At 37.6% G+C, this 20,793-nt stretch overlaps 1 protein-coding gene across 5 annotated transcripts in view; it reads left to right on the top strand.

Moving 5' to 3' along the window:
* The window catches only part of TNRC6C (trinucleotide repeat containing adaptor 6C), a 171,185-nt gene that overhangs the window by 129,860 nt on the left and 20,532 nt on the right, over positions 1-20,793 (top strand). For all 5 annotated transcript variants that reach the window (XM_027850100.1, XM_027850099.1, XM_027850096.1 and 2 more), the window contains 3 exons: positions 7-90; positions 405-642; positions 14,961-15,128. In XM_027850100.1, the coding sequence (XP_027705901.1) occupies positions 7-90; positions 405-642; positions 14,961-15,128 (490 nt within the window). The remainder of the gene's footprint in view (positions 1-6; positions 91-404; positions 643-14,960; positions 15,129-20,793) is intronic.

Below are 20,793 nucleotides of genomic sequence, written 5' to 3'. Positions count from 1 at the left end.
CAACAGGCATACCAACGTTTACAGATCCAGCAGCAGATGTTACAGGCCCAACGTAATGTTTCTGGACCGATGAGACAACAAGAGCAGCAAGTGAGTATTCACTCCCTAATTACATTTTCTTTATATTATCACCTTGAACACTAATCTATAATGTCTGCTGACATGAGGAATTTCAGATAGTGAAATAATGTAATTGTTTACCCCTGAGCAAATAAAAAAATAGCCTTGTGATCTGATAAATTTAAAAGATTTCAAATCTAATGTTATATAAGTCATCCAGCTATAGTGAAAGAAAAGCAAACATTTTAACTAAAAGAAAGAAAATTTTCTAGCTGAAAACAATATAAAATTGGTAAATTGTTCTGAACTTACCAAAATTCTCTTTTTTTTTTTTCTCTTCCCAGGTTGCACGTACAATCAATAACATGCAGCAGCAGATCCAGCAGCACCAGCGGCAGCTGGCCCAGGCCTTGCTCATGAAACAGCAGCAGCCTCCCCCTCCACATCTCTCTTTGCACCCCTCTGCAGGCAAATCAGCCATGGAGAGCTTTTCACCCCATCCCCAGGGTCCTGGCCTACCTGACCTGCAGACCAAAGAGCAACAGTCTTCAATGAACACCTTTGCTCCTTACCCAAGTCTCGGTGAGCACCTTGTTTTTGAAACAGTCACTTAAAAGAAAAGAAGTTTTAATGAGGACTATGAATACCAAGCAGTTAAACTTTTATTCTCTAGGCAGGGCAAAGGCATTGAAAGTTTTTGAACTGGGAAACAACATTATAAAATAGAAAATATTTTTTCCCATAATAGAAGTAATGAGACTGGAAGATTTGTCTTTTTTAAAAGTATTTCACCAGCCTCAATGATTAATCTGATTTTTAAAACTTTTTTATACTGCTTTAAATTTACTGACCTTTTTATAGCATCTTAACCTTGTACTTGTACCGTTGAATTCTTGGATAGGAAGCTATATCCTAATATTTGTTTAACAAATGTAAGCTTGCCCTTGACCTCTGCCAGGATTTTCATTATCTGGCAATTGTCATATGCCAGAATTAAAGATTAGAAAACAACATTTTTGTTAGCTGTTGTTTCCCAATCAGTTATCAAATTCTGGCTAGTATCCTTATTATAGAAGTTGTTGTCATAGCCTTTTTTGGCTATTCATCTTTAGATATGAGCCAGTTGCCAGAATTCAGCTCTAAGAAATATATTAAAGTTGTCTAAGCACTTTGACTGATAACTACAGCCAAGGTATAATTGGTAACCCTGGGTTCCAAAATTGAGCTATTCTTTAGAATTACTTTGTTATTTAATTCATGTATTCTTCAAGGTCAGGATTCTAAATGAAGTTCTGCAAAGATGGTATTATAGGCCGCTTGACTCCCATTCCAGGAAGACTTGAGTTTGAATCTTTCCTCAAATAGCACCTAGTGTGACCCTGGGCAGATCACTTACCCTTTATGAGCCTCTGTTTCTTCCTCTGTAAATTGAACATAATAGCACCTAGGGGTAGGTAGATGGTGCAATGGATAGAGTGCTGGGCCTAGAGTCAGGAAAACTCAGTTTCCTGAGTTCAAATCTGGCCTCAGATACTTACTAGCTGTTACCCTGGATAAGTCACTTAACCCTGTTTGCCTTAGTTTCCTCATCTGTAAAATGAGCTGGAGAAGTAAATGGAAAACCACTCTGATATCTTTGCCAAGAAAACCCCAAATGGGGTCACAAAGAATCGAACATGACTGAACAACAAAAGCACCTACTTCAAAGAGTTGTTATGAGGATCAAATGAGATGATATTTGCAGATCCTACTTTCTATAATGTCCCTGTTGCTGTGAGGAACACCACTATGCTCCCAGTCACCCTGGCTCATTGTTATAGGTGTCAACTTCAATTTCTCATTCTCTCACCCTTTCCCCATATCCAATCAGTTGCCAAGTTCTGTTGTTTCTATCTTTGTAACATCTCTCATACACCTTCTTCTCTCCTCTGACACTGCCACCAACCTGCTATAATGAGGCCTTCATTACCTGTTGCCTGGATTATTACAGTAGCCTGCTGATTGGTCTCCCTGTCTCAGGTCTCCCCCACTCCCCCACATCCTCCAATCAGCTGTCAACCTAAAGCACAGATTGGATTGTGTCACCCTCACACACACACAACCCATTCAAGAAACTCCAGTGGCTCCCTGTTGCCTCCAGGATCAAATGCAAAATGCTCGTAATGGCTTTTAAAACCCTCTGTAATCTGGCCCCTTCTTGCTTTTCCAGTTTTTTTAATACTCTACATACCTCCCCTCCCTCTGATATCCAGCAATACTGTCCTTCTTCTTGTAGCTCTCACTAAACCTTTCGTCTCCCAACTCTGAGCATTTTTGCTTGCTATGCCCATGCTTGGAACTGTCTCCCTCCTCGTCTCTGTCTTCTAGCTTCCCTGATTTACTACAAGTCCCAGCTAAAATCCTGCCTTCTACAGGAAGCCTTTCCCAATCCCCCGTTAGAGGTTGTAAGAGGCAAGAGGGAGAATTAAGGTGAGGGTAATGCCTTTGATTCTCCAGTTTGACTTGTATTTAGTTTGTTTGTACATAATGGTTTGTTGTCTCTCACAGTAGACTGTGAACTTGTTGAGACAGGACTTTACTCTTCAATTTCATCTAATTAGATTTGGCCTGTCACTTCAGACTATGTAGATCTGTTTGTATCTTAATCCTCTAATGCAAAGTGTTAGCTGTTCTTGTAAACTGAAAATTTGATGTGGATTCTCTCTATCCCTTCATCCCTTTAATGTAGACATCATTTCTATGTCCTCTGTCAAGGAGAATGATATTCAGACAAAATACAGTCAACATGAGTAAAAGTGAATTGAAGCCCACAGAGGGCATTCTAAATACACTCAAGTCTCCTGGCCCAGACTCATTCCAAAGTACTAAAGAATTTATAGATATGACTACTTAATTCTTGCCAGTACCCTTTGAAGAATCATAGAGAATGAGAAAGATGCCACAATACTGGAAATGGGCAGATGTTGATGCAATTTTCATAAAGTGGAGAATTGGTAGATCCCAGAAATTATAGACTTCAGTTTGATATTATCTTTATTATCAAAGATGGTTGAGGGAGAGGAACTAAATTTATTCTATGTTGGAGGGACTAACTAGAACCAGTGAGTATAAATTATAAGAAGCTGGATTTTAACGGTATGAGAAAGAATTTCCCAACAGTTATAATAGTCAGAAAGTGAAGTGAGCTATTGAATGAAGTAATAGATTCCTCATCACTAGAAATGTTCTCATAGAACATCCTAGACCAGACCTGCACAATCTGTAGCCCACCAAAGGATTTCCTCTACATACAAAAGATGTTTTCCTCTACATTTTTCGAGGGCCCCCTAAAGTCCTTTGATGTACCGCAAGCAGCCTGAGGGCCACAGGTTGTACAGGCCTGTCCTGGACCAAATGCTACATGACAGCTCCCCTTTTAACTTTCTTTCCTCCCTGTTCTTCCTCCTAGAAGAGGACACAGCTATTCTTCTACCAGGGCGGGTAAGAGCTGATGCTCCACAGCCTTTCCTGTGTGTGCAACACCCCAGATAAACAAAGCTTTGGAGTTGTAGACCCTCCCAACTGATCCTAAGAAAGAACTTTCTGTCTTAAACAGGTTTCTGGATTTCATTTTTTTCATTGCCCAGGTCATTTCAACAGTGATTTATTTAGTATCTACTATGTGCTAGGTAATAGATATAGAAGCACCAAAATAAAATAGTCCTTACTGTGATGGAGATTACATTATTTGGAGGGGAATATGTATACAGAGAGAAGTATAGATAAAACATATACAAAATTAATTTAGAAAAGAGGAACACTAAAAACTAGGCAATTGGAAAGACCTAATAAAGTGGTTCATCAGCTGAGTTTTGAAATGAGCAAGGGGTTCCAAAAGTGGAGATGGAGAGGGAGAGCATTCCAGGTCTGTGAAATTGCCTATGCAAAAGTATGATGATGGGAGATGGATGTTATATACACAGAAAAGCAAAGTAGGTGGCCAGTTTATTTGGCTGGACCATAGAGTATGCAAGGGAAAGTGATGTGTAATTATCCTGGAAAGGAAGGCTAGAGCCAGATTATGAAGAGGCATTTTTATTGTATCTCAGAGGCCATAGTGAGCCTCTAAAGGTTCTTTAATTGGAGAGTGATGTAGTCTGTGCATTAGGAATGCCAATTTGGCAGTTATGTGGAATATGGACTATAGAGGGAACTTCGGACAGGGAGACCAGTGGGGAAACTGTTGCCTCCTTTAGTGCTAAATGAGAGACAGAGAAAGCCTAAAACAGGGGGAGTGTCATGTGAATGCTAAGAAGAGGAGTATACTAACACTCACTAGCTGTGTGACTCTGGGCAAGTCACTTAACCCCAATTGCCTCACCAAAAAAAAAAAAGGAGTATACAAGAGGGATATGTGGAGATAAAAATATCAAGACTTAGCCACTTTAATATGGGGCATGGGTGAGAGCAAAGGGTATTAGATGACTCCTAGGTTGAGTACATGGGTTACTAGAAGAATGATAGTGCCTTCAGAAAAAGCAAGGAAATAGATGGAAGATAGTGTTGGGGGCAGGGGGAGGAATAGTAAATTTTAGACGCTTATGCAACATCCGGGCAGCATTGTCAAGCAGGTAGTTGAAGGTCTGGAACCAGAGCTGAAGAGAAAAATGATGACTAGATATATACATTTGGGAGTTATCTGCAGAGAAATCATAGTTTCATCCATGAGAGGTAATAAAATCTCCAGGAAAGAAATTGTAGAAAGAAGAGAAGACCCAAGACAAAACCCTACATTAGAGGCATGCAGACTCAAAGAGGAAGGATATGAATGAAGAGAATGAGAAGGATCAGTCAGTCAGGTAGGGGGCAAAAACAGGAGAGATCAGTGTCACAAAATCCCTGGGAGGGGAGAATATTCAGAAAGAGAGATGGTCAGCAATGGCAAATACTGCAGAGAAATCAGGAAGGGTGAGGACTAAGAAGAAGCTACTGGATTTAGCAATAAACAAATCATTAGATGAATAGAATTTTAGAAAAGTTAGATATGATAGACCTCTGGTGATAATTGAATGGGAATAGAAAGGAATATACGTGGTATCTACACAAAAATTGACCATGGGCATAAGTTGACCAGGGCATAAAAATCTCACAACCAAATGCAGCAATATTAAATGCATCCTTTTCAGATCACAGTACAATAAAATTACATTCAATAAAAGGGCTGTCGAAACATAGATTAAAAGTTAATTAGAAGCTAAATAATCTAATCCTAAAGAATGAGTGGATAAAAGAACAAATCATAGAAACAATCAAGAATTTCATTAAAGAGAATGACAACAATGAGACAACATACCATAATTTATGGGATGCAGCCAAAGCTATAGTTAGGGGAGATTTTATATTTTTAAATGCTTATATAGATAAAATAGAGAAAGAGCAAATCAATGAATTGGGCATGCAACTTAAAAAAAGCTAGGTGAACAAATTTAATATCTTCAGTTAAACACCAGATTGGAAGTCCTGAAAAATCAAAGGAATGATTAATAAAATTGAAAGTAAAAAAAAAAAATCATTGAACTAATAAATAAAACTAGGAACTAGTTTTATAAAAAATAAAATAAAATAAACCGTTGGTTAATTTTATTTAAAAAGAAAAAGAAAACCAAATTACCATTATCAAAAAATGAAAAGAAGGAATTCACCACCAATGAAAATGAAGTAAAACCAGTTATTGGGATTTATTTTACCCAATTATATGCCAATAAATCTGATAGTCTCAGTGAAATGTATTAATATTTACACAAATATAAATTGCCCAGATTAACAGAAAAAGAAATAGAAAAAGAAATTGAACCATCAATGAGCTCCCTAAGAAAAAAATTCCCAGGACCAGATGGATTCACAAGTGAATTCTACCAGACATTTAAAGAACAACTGATTCCAGTACTGTATAAACTATTTGGAAAAATAGGCAAAGAAAGAGTCCTTCCAAATTCCTTTTATGACACAAATATGGTGCTGATACCTAAACCAGGAAGAACAAGAACAAAGAAAGAAAACTATAAACCAATTCCTTAATGAATATTGATGCAAAATTTTTAAATAAAATACTAGCAGGGACATTACAGCAACTCGTCACAAAGATCATACACTATGAACAGGTGGGATTTATAGTAGGAATGCAAGGTTGGTTCCATATTAGGAAACCTTTGAGCATAGTTGACCATATCAATAACAAAAATCATATGATTATCTCAATAGATGAAGAAAAAGCTTTTGACAGAATACAAAACTTATTCCTATTAAAAACACTGGAAAGCATAGGAATAAATGGAGCTTTCCTTAAAATGATAAGTAGTATCTATCTAAAACAATAAATAAATCTTTATTAACTCTGCCAAGAGCAATTTCCATTGAGTAATAGGGACAGAAGCTATATTGGTCATTAATAAGTGACAGAAAAGAAAAAAGTGGTGACAATAAGTATGAACAGTTTTATTTCTAGGACTTTGACTGCAAAAGGGAGAAGAAATAGAGGATAAGCCAAGTGAAACGGTTTTGTAAGGATGGGAGGTGATACCTACAGCTACTCAGGAGAAAAACTGGTAGATGAGGGTAAATTGAAGTTCAGTTAAAAATAGATGCTCAAAGGAACAAGCTTCCAGAAGAGATGGGAAGAAATGGGATCAGAGATAAAATTAGAGGGGTTGGTATTAGCAAAAAGATTCACCTCTTCCATCTGATACTAGAGTAAAGATGGAGAAAATGGGAGACAATTGGAGGTGATTTTAAGTGTAAAATTGGTATGAAAGAGGAGTCTCAAATTTTTTCAGTAAAGTATGAGGTGAGGTCCTCTGCTGAAAGGAAGAGTTCATGCCCTTTCCTCAGGATCTGAGGATCAGTTTCCTATCACATTATTCATGACTTCTGCTTCCAACTCCTCCCTCTTTTGAACTTATTCTAACTGGGCTCAGGTCCCACTCTCTTCTTCCCACTTCATATTGAAGAAGAGATACCATGTTTTCTTTCAGAAGAGCAATTTCCCTAATGTCAGTTGTGTGTATTGACTCTGTTCCTCTCTTTGGTCATCCCCTCCTACCCCACCCCTGCCAAAATTATGGCTATACTTGCCCGTTTTCATTTCTAGAAAGCTTATTTGCCAAGGTATTCTTTCCAATCTTGAAGATATTCATTTGGATTTTCTTAGTTTCCATAAACCATAAATTCATAGTAATTAGCTGCTCCAAACTGTGGCCAAACTTATATGCCCTGATTTTATCCAAGTCCCCATACTCTCTAAGTTGGAATGAACCTCAGAGGCCATCTTATTCAACTTAAACATATTGCTAAGTCTGCTCTCTGTGCCTTCCACTGATTATTCCTCTGTGGACAAGATGACAAGTATAATACCTCTTCCACATGACAGGTCCTTCAGATACTTGACAGCCATTCTGATCATCTTCCTCTATGTTTTCCAACTTATCGATGGACTTTCTAAAATGGAGTACCTAGAATGGAGCACAATCATCAAATTGAGATCTGACCAGGACAAATTACAGCAGGGCTGCCTATGGTTGCATTAGCTTTTTTGGCTGTCATGTCACTGATAATTTATATTAGTGTTGCAGTCCAATGGGACCTCCAAATCTATTTTCGTATGTTGCATAGCCACATATTCCCTGTCTTATACTTGTAATGTTGATTTTTTTAACCCAACTCTAGGGATTTTACATTTTTCCCTATTGAATTTCATTTTATTAAAGAAAACAAAGCCACATAGAGATTTTTCAATCAGCCCTGAAAAAGAGAGATCAAAAATATTTCCTTTTTATTTCATTTGGTTCTACCTTATGAAAGCCTAAGGGTTTAATGTAGGATTTCAGTCCTACATTTTAAAATGTACTTTTTGTTTATTTGATTTTTTATTATAATTATTAAATATGTAATTTTAAAAATTTTCATCTTAATAGATTTGATTCATCTAGCCTGTCGGGATTTTTGAGTGTCTTATTCTGACATACAAAATGTTAGCTATCCTAAAGTAATACGCAAAATTTAATGAGGCATAGTCCTTGCCTTCAAAGCCACAAGCATAATATTAAACATTGTATGGTAAGGACTTTAGTGAACAAAATACTATGTGAAGAGATGCAGGGTGGCATAGTTGATAGAGAGCCAGCTTTAGATGCCAAAGTCATGCTTCTTGTCATATGCTGGTTTTGTCATCCTCGACAAGCCACTTATGTGCTCCATTGCCCCAAGTGACAGGGTTCTAAATCTTTTGGTGCCAGTACCCCAGGCTTACATTGTTCAAGGAAGTACTATGGAGGATGGTGTTACTTTCAGATAGTAATAGGGAAGTTGGGGAGGGGATATGGTTTGGAGGAAAAGATGATTAGTTCCATTTTGGATATGATGAGTTTAAGATTCTTTTTCAGTAAAATATAGGGCAAATGACATTCATTAGACAGACTGAACAAATTGGGGAGGCAGGGAGAAAACATTCAGCTGGGAGCAGTAGTCATCCTATAAAAGGCAATTTCTCAAATCCTGACCCCTCATGTCAGAAGGGGCAGCGGTAGCCTGCACAAGCCTACCCTCAAAGCCCAGAAGAAAAGAGAACTTTATAAGGTCTTTACAAAAGTAAAAAAATACTTCCATTAACCAAGTGCAAGGTATATTTTTAGCACATGTGTGCCTCCCTACCTTCATATTCTGTGTCCTCTCTCCCCATGGTCCCTGTGTGTATTTATGGGAGAGTATGATGCAGACTTTCAGGGAAATGTTTCTGTAACTGTTCTTCTTCCTATACCATCTTAGTAACTAGCTGTGCTAACAAAAAAAAAAACTAAGTTTGACTGATGGTTAATGAAAAACATACTGGTACGAGCTCATGAGCATTAATACTAAAAAACCAGTCTTTCCAGGTTACCCTCTAGAACCCTAAGAGTAATAGATGATTCACCAGGGCAGGTACAAGTTAGAAAAGTAGCCCTGAAGAGGGCACTATACTGTAGGGACTAAGTCTGGGATAATTTTGGAACACTTCATATTTGCAAGGACCCAGTGGTTCAGTTCTCCACCATGGACTCTCTTTTTTACCTATCCTAGTTCATAGATGTCTACTGAGAGGGAGGAGGGGACAGGGGGAGTAAGTTTTTTCTCTTGTTTTAAACTCTAATCAGATAATGTATTTCTGGAAACACATCAGACTGGTATGACTTGTCAATTGCATAAAATTCATGTGCTTATCTTGTATTCCTTTGCCAATAACATAGCTGTGCCAAGGCCAGGGCCCAGGTCAAGCATGTTGATATCCAGTCTCTGGGGTCCCTCTTCTTCTCTTGTCTAAAATTCTGGCAGCCAGTAAAACTGAACATACTTAATTGCCAGAGCATTGGGCCGAATAGGTCAAAGCTAAAAATCACGCTGTGAATTGTTGACATGCCCCCTCCCCCCAATTTTCCCTGTTGCTCATCATTTCACAACATTGTTGGTTTTGTTTTGCTGTATAATTCAGAGCAGTTCCTTTGAAATGTTTGCTTTTTTGAGTGCTTGTATTACTGTACCCATTTGTTTAAAAATCAACCAAATTGTCACACATAGCTCATAAATAATTCTTTTGATTTTACTTTATTGCTCTTAAGCAGACTTAGACTGCTTGCCTATTGTGAGTCCAGGCAGCTTGTCCTTACAGACTGAAGGTCTTTAGAATAAGGTTTGCCTGCTGACTTATAAATACTAAGTAATCAATCCCAAGTGTTTAATCCCTTTTGGGAGCCTCATACTTCTTTGAAGCTTTTCTAAGTTAATGTTTTTGTCATAATGAGGGATGATTTGGACATCAAGTAGGATTCCCTATATGATTCAAGGAGCCTTAGAAAAATTTTGGGTTCCCTGTGTTTTGCAGAGACCCAAAAGAATTTTCCACGATTAAACCTGGTTTGTGCATGTAGGTCCACAGGAGCTTCTCGTGGGAAAATAGAGAGAATGAATACTTTAGGTCCCTGGACCCAGTACTAATATGTTGTAGCACTTAGTACCTGACAAAGCCCAGAACAGAGGAGTCCTTCAGTGTGACAGGCAGTGAGAAAGTGCCAAGTCCTGCAACCTCTTGCCAGTGGTGCTGTGATTGATTTCTCACCTGAAGAATGAAAGAGAATGACTTATAGTCACCCTCAGGTCCTTTTCTGTTGGGAGAGTCCCAAGTATTCTGGGAGCCCTGTAAAGACTAGACTTTTCCTTCAGAGGATTGAGGGCTGATTTTCTTCTCATATGTTTAGGTTGGAAAATATTTTTGTAAGCACTAAGACAACTGGTAACTTGTGGGACTTAGTAAAATATTATGTTTAAGTTTTATCACTATGTATTTGGAAGTATGGGAAAATGTTAATTCTCCAATTATATATAAACTGTGCCACAAAAACAATTCGGAGCTTTAGTGTAAGGCACTGGAAAAGCACTGGAAAAGAAACCTCCCCAAGTCACTAAATAACTGTCCAGAATTTGAGATTATGGACTTTGCCAAAAATACACCAGTTGATTTTCTAGAAACACTATCTCTCTCTCATGTCTCTTCTTCTCTCTCCATACCCCACTTCCTCTCTTCTTCCTTTTCCCACCATTAACTGTCATTAGAAAGACTAGACCAATATGAAAAAATTCTCCAAATCACTGTTGATTAGAGAAATGCAAATCAAAACAACTCTGAGGTACCACATCACGCCTATCAGATTGACTAACATGATAAAACAGGAAAATGATAAATGCTGGAGAAGGTGTGGAAGAATTAGAACACTAATACATTATTGGTGGAGTTGTGAACCGATGCAGCCATTCTGGAGAGCAATTTGGAACTATGTCCAAAGGGCTATAAAATTGTGCATACCCTTTAACCCAGAAATACCACCTCTAGGTCTCTATCCCAGAGAGATCATAAAAAAAGGAAAAGGACCAACACATACAAAAATATTTATAACAGCTCTTTTTGTGGTGGCAAAGAATTAGAAATCAAGGGGATACCCATCAATTGGGGAATGGCTGAAAAAGTTGTGGAATATGAATGTAATGAAATACTATTGTGCTATAAGAGATGATGAGCAGGCAGACTTCAGAAAAACCTGGAAAGACTTATACGAACTGATGCTGAATGAAATGAGCAGAACCAAGAGAACATTTACAGCCACATTGTGCAATGATGGACTTTGATAGATTTACCTCTTCTCAGCAAAGCAAGGATCTAAGACAACTCCAAAAAACTTATGATGGAAAATGCTATCCACATCCAGAAAAAGAACCATGGGGTCTGAATGCAGATGGAAGCATACTATTTGCTCTCCTTTTCTTTTGTTGTTTTGTTTTATTTCTTCTTTCTCGTGGTTGCTCCCATTAGTTCTAATTCTTCTTTACGTCATAACTAATGTGAAAAGATGTTTAATATGAATGTTTAAGTAGAACCTATGTCAGATTACACACCATCTTGGGGGGGAGAAAATTTAAAACTCAAAATCTTATGGAAGTGAATGTTAAAAACTAAAAGTAAATTATTTTTAAAAAGAAAGACTAGACTAGTAAGAGAAAATATCTAGCCAAGGAGTAATAAGCACACATAAAAAAGGCAGCTTCACTGAATCTGATTCTTATTGTCATCAAGAAGGATGGCCATGGGCTCAACAAAATACCAACTCTCAAAGCTCAGAAGAGGTAACATCTCTGGTAAACTTCATGAGGCCTCTATAACCAGGAGTTGTGACATGCACTTCTAATAGCACATGAATTCTCTCCATATATGCCTCACTCCTTTTGTATTTTAAATTTGTGCCCATTCTCCCCAGGCCAATGTGTGGGAGAATGTGTCTCAGCCTTTTGGAGAGAATTTTTTAAACAACCTTTCTTGCTTATAAATTTCTTTGCTTTTAAAAAAAAAAAGCTAATTAAGTCCAGCTGATTGTTTATGGAAAACACAACATTTGGGGCTTATGAGCAGTAATGCTGGAAGCCTAGCTCATTTGTTTCCCCCTGGGGATTTCCATGAGGATAAAATGAGAGACCTTATAAATGCTTTGCTAAAATCTAGGTATACTAAATATAGTATTTCCATCGTTTACTAGTTTTGTAATCCTGGGAAAAAAAATAATCATAGTCTAGCATGAAAGGGCATGGACTTAAAAGTGAGAGGTGCTGGATGACCTCGGACAAGTCAGTTACTCTCTCTGGGCCTCAGTTTCTCTATCTTTAAAATTAGGGAAGTAAATTGGACCACTAAAACTCTGAATCTTTTTTATCATACTTAATAGATGAGCTTAGTGTTTATAGGAAGCAGGTGTGTAGTACAGGTAAAAAAGCACTAAATTTGGAGTCAGAGGACCCAGGTTCAGAACGATTGTAGTTTTGCTGTTTACCACCTGTGTGGTCTTCAGCAGATCATTTGATTTCTTTGGGCCTAAATTTGTTTCCTCATAAAAATGAAGGAAATTTTATTTTAAGAGACTGAGTAGGAAAATAGAAAGTAAAAACAGACTCTAGAGTTAGAAAATTGGGACTGGTTCACATCCCTATTCTGCTTCTTATTTCCATGTAACCTTGGACAAGTCCCATAACCTCTCTGTACCTCAATTTCCTCCAGTTAAATGAGGGAGTTGAACTAAATAGGGGTTTTTAAGTTTCTCTATATGTCATGGACCTCTTTGGCAATCACCAGTGAAGCCTATGACTTTCTTAAAATAGTGTTTTTAAATGAACAAAATACAGGCTTATTTTTTAAAAATTAATTATGTTGTAATAAAGTTATTAAAATCTTTTCTAAAAACAAATTCAGGGATCCCAGGGCCATCTCCAGTTGTCCTGATCTATATCTGGCTACTGAACCCAGGTAGCTCTGGAGGAGAAAGTGAGGCTGGTAACTTTGTATAGCTCTCCCTCACTCAAATCAGATTCACTTGTAAGTCATGGCATCATCTTCCTGATATCATGGTCTTCTTCGAGAATGAAAGACAAACCACACAGAGACCTCAGGTAAAGAACTCCATGTCTAGATGATGTCTAGGGACACTTCTAGTTCATGATAGAGCTCCAAGTGTACTAAGGGAGAAGTTATTTCTGGTAGTGGAGATCAGAAAGCACTTCCCTGAAGATGACATTAGAGCTGGCCCTTGGGAAAAGGGGAGGAATCAGTCAGACAGAACTGGAGGAGGAAGGACATTCTGAATGGAGGGAATAGCATAGAGAAAGCCAGAGACATAAAAATGCAAGGCTTGTTCAAGAAATAAGTAGTTTTGTATCAAACTTAACACCAAAACATAATCTTAACTTCATTTACAGCTAGCCTGCCTTTGGTAAACAGATTTATTCTTTTAAAATTATAGCCTACCTAAGCAGGATAGCCCATAACTTTTAGCTTTCTTCTGCCTGGAATTTATATAACATTTACACACATTGCCTAATGTTCTTTCTTAAAAACTATTGTTTTTACTTGGCTGTGAATGTTTGCTCTTGCAATTTTACAACTCTTCTTTTCAACTTGATATCTATCCTTACTTCCTACAAGCTAGATGAGTGAGTAATGAATGAATAAATGAAGAGCATGTATTTAATGTTTACTATGGCAAAGCACTGTTTTAAATAAGGTAAAATAGTCCCTGCTTTTAAGAAGCTCACATTTGAATGGTGGAGACAACAGATATATAAGATTTCAAAGCTGCAAGTGAGATGGAAAGGAAGAGGAAGGGAAAAAACATTTATATTTGCCAGCACTATGCTAAGCAATTTTACAAATATTTCATTTGATCCTTACAACAATACTGTGAGGTCGGTGCTATTTTTATCCCCATTTTACAGTTAAAGAACTGAGGCAAACAGAGGTTAAGTGACTTACACAGACTCCCACAGCTAGGAAGTATCTAAAACCAAATTTGAACTCAGGTCTTCCTCATTCCAGGCCCAACATTCTATCCATTATGCCACCAGCTATTTCCTAAAAGGTTCCATGATCCTTAGGGTACTAGGGCTAAGCCCATGATAATGCAATATTTTTAATGTAATTTCCTCTGATAAAATCACATCCATTTCTGGTGTTGGACCTTTTGACAGTGTGAATAAGTTTGGTGGTAAGATCCTTCATTTCTAGGTATGCAGTCACTTTGGCTATAAGTGCTCATGAAAGCACTTAACAAGTCACATTTCCACAAGGCTGGCTTCCCAAGATAATGGCTGTGTGGGCCTTATGCTGTCAATCCAGGGCTTTGGGGCTTACCTGTGCTTTGATTGCAGAGAGTCAGCATTTGGTATTGATGGTGGTGAAGCAGTTAGACCCACATCCTGAAATGATTTCTCTCTTCAATAATAGCAGCATGACCAGTGATCTGAGGGATGCTGCTATTACCCAAGGCTTTTGGTTTCAGAATCCTGGGTTGTCTGCATCCAGACCTCAACAGAGATAATTGTTATTTGACTTGCCTGTCAGAAGCTGTCTCTTACTCAGAGTATTTTGCTGTTTCACCTAAGTTGGGTTACCTGCCCAGCTGGTCAGGATAGCTGTCTCTACAGAACTTGCTTTCCTTCATCCAGCCACGTAGCTGCCTGTAGGTGATTAGCACAATTCCATTCTGTCTTAAGAATTCTGTATTTCAGTATTTGTTTGTCTAAAAATGTATCATCCTGTTAACAGAGGATACTTACTTATTAGGATTAACCTTAGATGTTAAGATTATGAATGTTGAAAAGAATGGACAATATAACAATTTAATCCCATTAAGAAAAGCTATAGGTAAAACCTCGTTTACTTTTTTTTAATAAATTAGAGATTTGAGTTGAAACCATGAAGTATTCCCCTCCCCTCCCCCAAATTTAAAGTAAAACTAAGATAAATTCAAACACAGACTTTCTTTTTATAGGAGATATTTATAATATACTTTCTGTTGCAGCTGGACTGAACCCAAACATGAATGTAAACAGCATGGACATTACTGGTGGTTTATCAGTGAAGGACACTTCTCAGTCTCAGTCTCGCCTTCCTCAGTGGACACACCCCAATTCAATGGATAATTTATCCAGTGCTGCTTCTCCACTTGATCAGAATCCTAGCAAGCATGGTATGTTTCATCAGAAATGTGTGTGGTTTTTATTACTGTTGTTATATATACCTCCAAAACGTTGTACTTCAATGCCTTATCATGGCATGAAGGTGACCCTAAATTTTTCAAAGGGTATGCCAGCAGAGCATAACTTCTCACGGGTTGTACCTTCGTGGAAAGACTTCCAGGACTGTCCAAGCAACAAACCAAATCCATTTTGCAATGACCAGCTTTATGAAGTAAGTACAAAAAGGCTCATTACCAGAAGGCTGGTGACTTGGTGATGAAATTCTTTGGCCATGACAACCCAAGAAACAAAGAAAAATACAAAATAGTCATCAGTCCTGTATGATCACAGTGATGGTTGCAGAGTTGTCAAAAAGATGGGGAAAGATGCTTAGAATCACATAGTTTTTAGCGGTCTATAAACTTTAATTTAATTATTACTCTAAATGTGAGATTATTTGTCCAATAATCAGTGAGTGGACATATGACTATAAGAACTGAACCATATCAATCTTGATGTTCTCACCATAAACAAAACAAGAGGAAATAAAGATGTGGCTAAATGGAAGGAGAGCTCAGAAGGAAGGTGATGCCATGACTTGTAAGTGAATTGGATTTAAGTGAGGAAGGACTGTACAAAGTCACCAGCCTTACTCTCTCCTCCAGAGCCATCTGGATCCAGTAGCAAGATATAGATCAGGATAACTGGCGATGGCCCTGGTGCAGTGGGAGACCTTGGCCTTTTTAAGCTAAGGACTTTCCCAGGTCTTTTCCATGGAAAGGCACATAAAGGAATTGACAGTGTGGGTTTTGTTGCACACCCAAAAGCAGCAAGAAACATTATATCATGATACTTGGTGGCTTTCAGTGCTCATTTAGCTCATTTGCAAAAAGACCACCATGAAAATAATTGCAATTTATGAACCAACATCCACTGGAAAGAATGAAGAGTAAAGTAATTCCAGAAAGAATTTATTGGCTCATTTAGAGCCTCCAAATTAAATCAGCATATGTATACTTTTATGCTTGATGACTTCAATGTAAAGATGGCAAATGTGTATATGAAAACATGGATCTAGAATAATGAATGAAAGGGAGGGCAAAGATTTATCGAGTACACAGAAACCTCATGCCTACATGTTAAAAACATTTTCTTCAAGAAAAGAACCAGTAGACAGTAGACATGGTGAGCACCAAATAACAGACCAAAAAAAATTAATCATGTATTTACAGACTAGAAATGACTCATTAGCTCATGTGGGAGTCATTCTTGAATCAACTACCTGAGTTGATTACAGACAATCAGTTGATTACTGATTGAAACGAATATACCAGCTTGTTAGAGGAAATGATCAAAATGAGTACAAAGCTAGAAAGTCATGAAAAAATTAATTGAAAACTCAATTCTCATCCATTCAGACAAGTTACTAATAATGGAAAATGAGTAATGGACTGAAGAAAAAAAAAAGATAGATTGTAGTAATTTCATGTAGATATAAACAAATTGGTAACAAGGTGATCAAGAGTTTAAAAATGCCTTAGCAAACATTTAATTTACTGGATAAGTAGAAAGAGATGGCAGCTCAAAGCAGCATCATATAAACTATATTGTTAATGCTTAAAGATAAGGATTGCAGAACAATATTGCCTCAGGAAATAATGAACAGTAATGGAAGGTAAAACCAGTTTAATAAAGTTTGCTGAGAAACCCAAAGTCATCCTAAGGATATTTAAGGATGAAACTGGAAGGACAACAAACAGGAAAAAAATGAAAATGATCAGCAAATACTTCGTAACAAACTTTTTTCACCTTTAAGTATGATAGAACCACCACAGCAGCTATTATCATAGTCCTGGACATGCTTGTTGCAGAGGTAAAAATAAAAACAAAATTTGTGAAATCAACTAGAAGATACCAAAAGCATAAGGAAAAAATTCAGACCTTATTAATAACAAAAAAAAATTTTAACTAAAAGAATATCAGCAACTACTGGCTTATTTTCTATATTCCTGCTTTCATATATATAAAAATTTGTATATTTTAATCATCTATACACACATTGATGACATTTTTGATGAGGGTATTAGAAGAGAGCAGGCTGCTTTTCCTAGAGATGTTTCATAAAAAACTACATCTTTACCATTGCCAAGTTAACTGAAAGATATAAAAAATCAACAAGCATTATAAATATAGTAATATGCAAAATCAATACAAGGTGATAAGGCATAGTATACTAGCAACTGGAGAATCAGGAAAGGTTTCATGTAAAAGGTGACACTTGAGCTGAGTTTGAAGGAAATGAAGGATTCTAAGGAGCAGAGGTAAGCAGAGAAAGTGTTCTCCAGTCATCAGTGTACAAGCATTTATTAAGTACTTAGTATGTGATGGGTACTGTGCTAAGTGCTGGGGATACAAAGAAAGGCAAAAACATCCCCTGCCCTCAAGGAGCTTACATTCTAATGGAAGAGACACATAAATAACTAAGTACTTAGCAGATATATACAGAAGTAAATGGAAACTAATCCCAGAGGAAAGTCACCAGTAACAAGGGACATCAAGAAAGGCATTCTGCAGATGCTGGGATTTGAGCCAAGTCTTCAGGGAAGCTGAGAAGCAGAGATAAGGGGAGAAAGTATTCCATAGAGGGATTACCAGTGTTGACAACAGAGTTAAGAGGTAGAGTTGTGCATAAGGAGTAGCAGGTAGGCCAATTTATCTGGGTTGTATAGTGTATGGAGGAGAGGAACATACAATGTTGAACAGTTAGGAGGAGGCCTATTGAAGAGCATAAAAGCCAAGTAGGAGACATTATATTTGATCCCAAAGGTAATAAGGAGCCACTGGAGCTTACTGAGTAGGACAAGTGACATGGTCAGACCTGTGCTTAAAGTGTTTTTGGAAACTGAGTGGAGGATGGATTGGAGTGGGGAGAAACTTGAGGCAGGGAAACCAATTGAGAAGCTGTTAAAAAATAGCCCAGGGAAGAGGTAATGAGGGTCTGTGACTGAAGAGAAGAGGAAATATATGAGAGATGTTGTGAATCAAGATTTTAATGATCCATTGGAGTATGTTGAGTAGGAGACTGACTTGGTTAGATCTGTGCTTTAGTAGGGGATAAATTCTTTTTTTAACAATATTTTATTTTTTCCCCAGTTACACATAAAACTACAATTGTTTTGAGTTCCAAATTCTATCCCTCCCTCTATCCCCATGCCCCAACTCCCTGAAATTGTAAGCAATCTGATATAGGTTATACATGTGTAATCAAGTATAACATTCCCGTATTAGTCATTTTGTGGAAGAAAATTCAAACTAAAAAAAAAAGAAATTGAAAAATGGTATGCTTTGGTGCATATTCAGATTTCATCAGTTCTTTCAATGGAGGTGGATAGCATTTTTCAGCTTGACATCATGCTGGTTGCAGCAAGCTCCTGAACATTGCAGAGCCTCCTGAAATAGATATGCAACTGTTTGTTACAGACTAAAAAGCAAGTGGATGAAGAATGTATATTGCCTCGATTTGATTTTGACATGCAGTCTTTTTAAATGAACAAAATTTAAATGAATTTATAGAATATGTGTGTGTGTGTGTGTGTATGAATAACAGTAAAAATGGATAACTAGTTGGTATTTGAATTAAATAGGAAAAGTATGGGGCAGCTAGGTGATGCAGTGGATAGAGCTCCAGCCCTGAGTTCAAATTCGGCCTCAGACACTTGACACTAGCTGTGCGACCCTGGGCAAGTCACTTAACCCCAATTGCCTCACCAGATAGATAGATAGATAGATAGATAGATAGATAGATAGATAGATAGATAGATAGATAGATAGATAGATAGATAGATAGGAAAAGGATAGCAAGTTGGATTGACTCCAAGAAATTGCAAAACTCTTTTACCAATCCCAGACTTCTCCCAGGGACACAGGCTCATCCCAGTAGTTTAATGGTAGTGTTATAAGGTTTTAAATAATGAAATACAACAATTTCCACAGAATTAAAAACCAGTTTTCACTTGAAGAAAAGTGTATGATATGTGTTATATGCAGCCTGCAACAAATTAAGGATTTAGAAGAAAAACTGGGCTAAAGGATATTGTCAAACAAATGCGTGATCCAAAAAAGACAATGGGCTGATCATATGACAAAGAGTTCAATTAGTGAGAGATTAATGGTGTGCGCCATGGTTTTTCCCATTTAAAAGAGAGCCAGGAAAACCTATATTTGCCACCCTCTGTGACACATTTAGAGCAGCTAGGTGGTGCAATGAATAGAGTACCAGCCCTGGAGTCAAGAAGACCTTAGTTCAAGTATGGCCTCAGATATTTATTAGCTCTGTGACCCTGGGCAAGTCACTTAACCCTGTTTACCTTAGTTCCTCATCTGTAAAATGAAGTGGAGAAGGAAATGGCAAAGAAAACCCCAAATGGAGTCACCAAGACTTGAACACATCCATCCAGTCACCTAACCGAGATGTCATCCTCAACTCCTCACTCTCTCAACCTCCGTATCCAATCGGTTTCCAAGTCCTGTTGATTTTACCTTTATAACATCTCTCCTATATGCATTCTTCTCTCTGACACTGCCACCACCCTACTTTAGGCCTTCATCACTTCATGCCTGATCTACTGCATTAGCCTTTTGATTGGCTTCCCTGTCTCATCTCTCCACACTACAATACATCCTCATCTGTCAAATTGATCTTCCTAAACTGCAGGTCTGACTATGTCACCATTACTCCATTCAATAAACTCAAGTGGATTAAGGAATGGAATGGGATAAGCATTTATAAAGCACTGTGCTAAGCACTTTACAGTTATCTCATTTGATATCATGTGAGGTAGGTGCTAATATTTTCCCCGTTTTATAGTTGACAAAACTAAGATAGCCAGAGGTTAAGTAACTTGCCCAGAATCACACAGCTAGGAAGCATCCAAGGCCAGATTTTAGTTCAGGTCTTCCTGACTTGAGGTCCTGTGTACACTGTACCACCTAGCTGCCACCAGTGGCTCACTGTCATCTCTAGCATCAAATATAAATTCTCTGTTCACTATTTCTTACACCTTACACCCTGACCACGTATTCTGCAATCCAGTGATACAGGCCTCCTTGTTATTCCTTGCATAAGACAATGCATCTCCTGACTCCATGCATTTTTACTGGGGCACATGTATTTTTACTGGCTATCCCTCATGCCTAAAATTCTCTCCCTCCTCAATTCCACCTTCTGGATTCCTTTGCATCCTTCAAGTTCCAGCTTAAATCCTACCTTCTTTAAGAAATCTTTGTCATTTCCCAATTGATGAATGGTCAAAGGATATGAACAGGCAGTTTTCAGACAAAGAAATTAAAGCTATCTATAGTCATATGAAAAAATGCTCTATGTCACTATTAATTAGAAAAATACAAATTAAAACAACTCTGAGGTACCACCTCAAACGTATCAGATTGACTAATATGATAGAAAAGGAAAATGATAAATGTTGGGGAAGATGTGGGAAAATTGGAACACGAATGCATTGTTGGTAGAGTTATGAACTGATCCAACCATTCTGGAGAACAATTTGGAACCAAGCTCAAAGGGCTATAAAACTGTGCATATATGTACTCTTTGATCCAGCAATACCACTACTAGGTCAGTATCCCAAAGAGATTATAAAAGAGGGGAAAGGACCTACA

This window comes from Vombatus ursinus, unplaced genomic scaffold (genome assembly GCF_900497805.2).
Source record: "Vombatus ursinus unplaced genomic scaffold, bare-nosed wombat genome assembly UNPS02008996.1, whole genome shotgun sequence".
Taxonomy (NCBI): domain Eukaryota; kingdom Metazoa; phylum Chordata; class Mammalia; order Diprotodontia; family Vombatidae; genus Vombatus; species Vombatus ursinus.
Note: the sequence above shows the minus strand (reverse complement) of the source record. Positions and strands in the feature narration are given on the sequence as shown.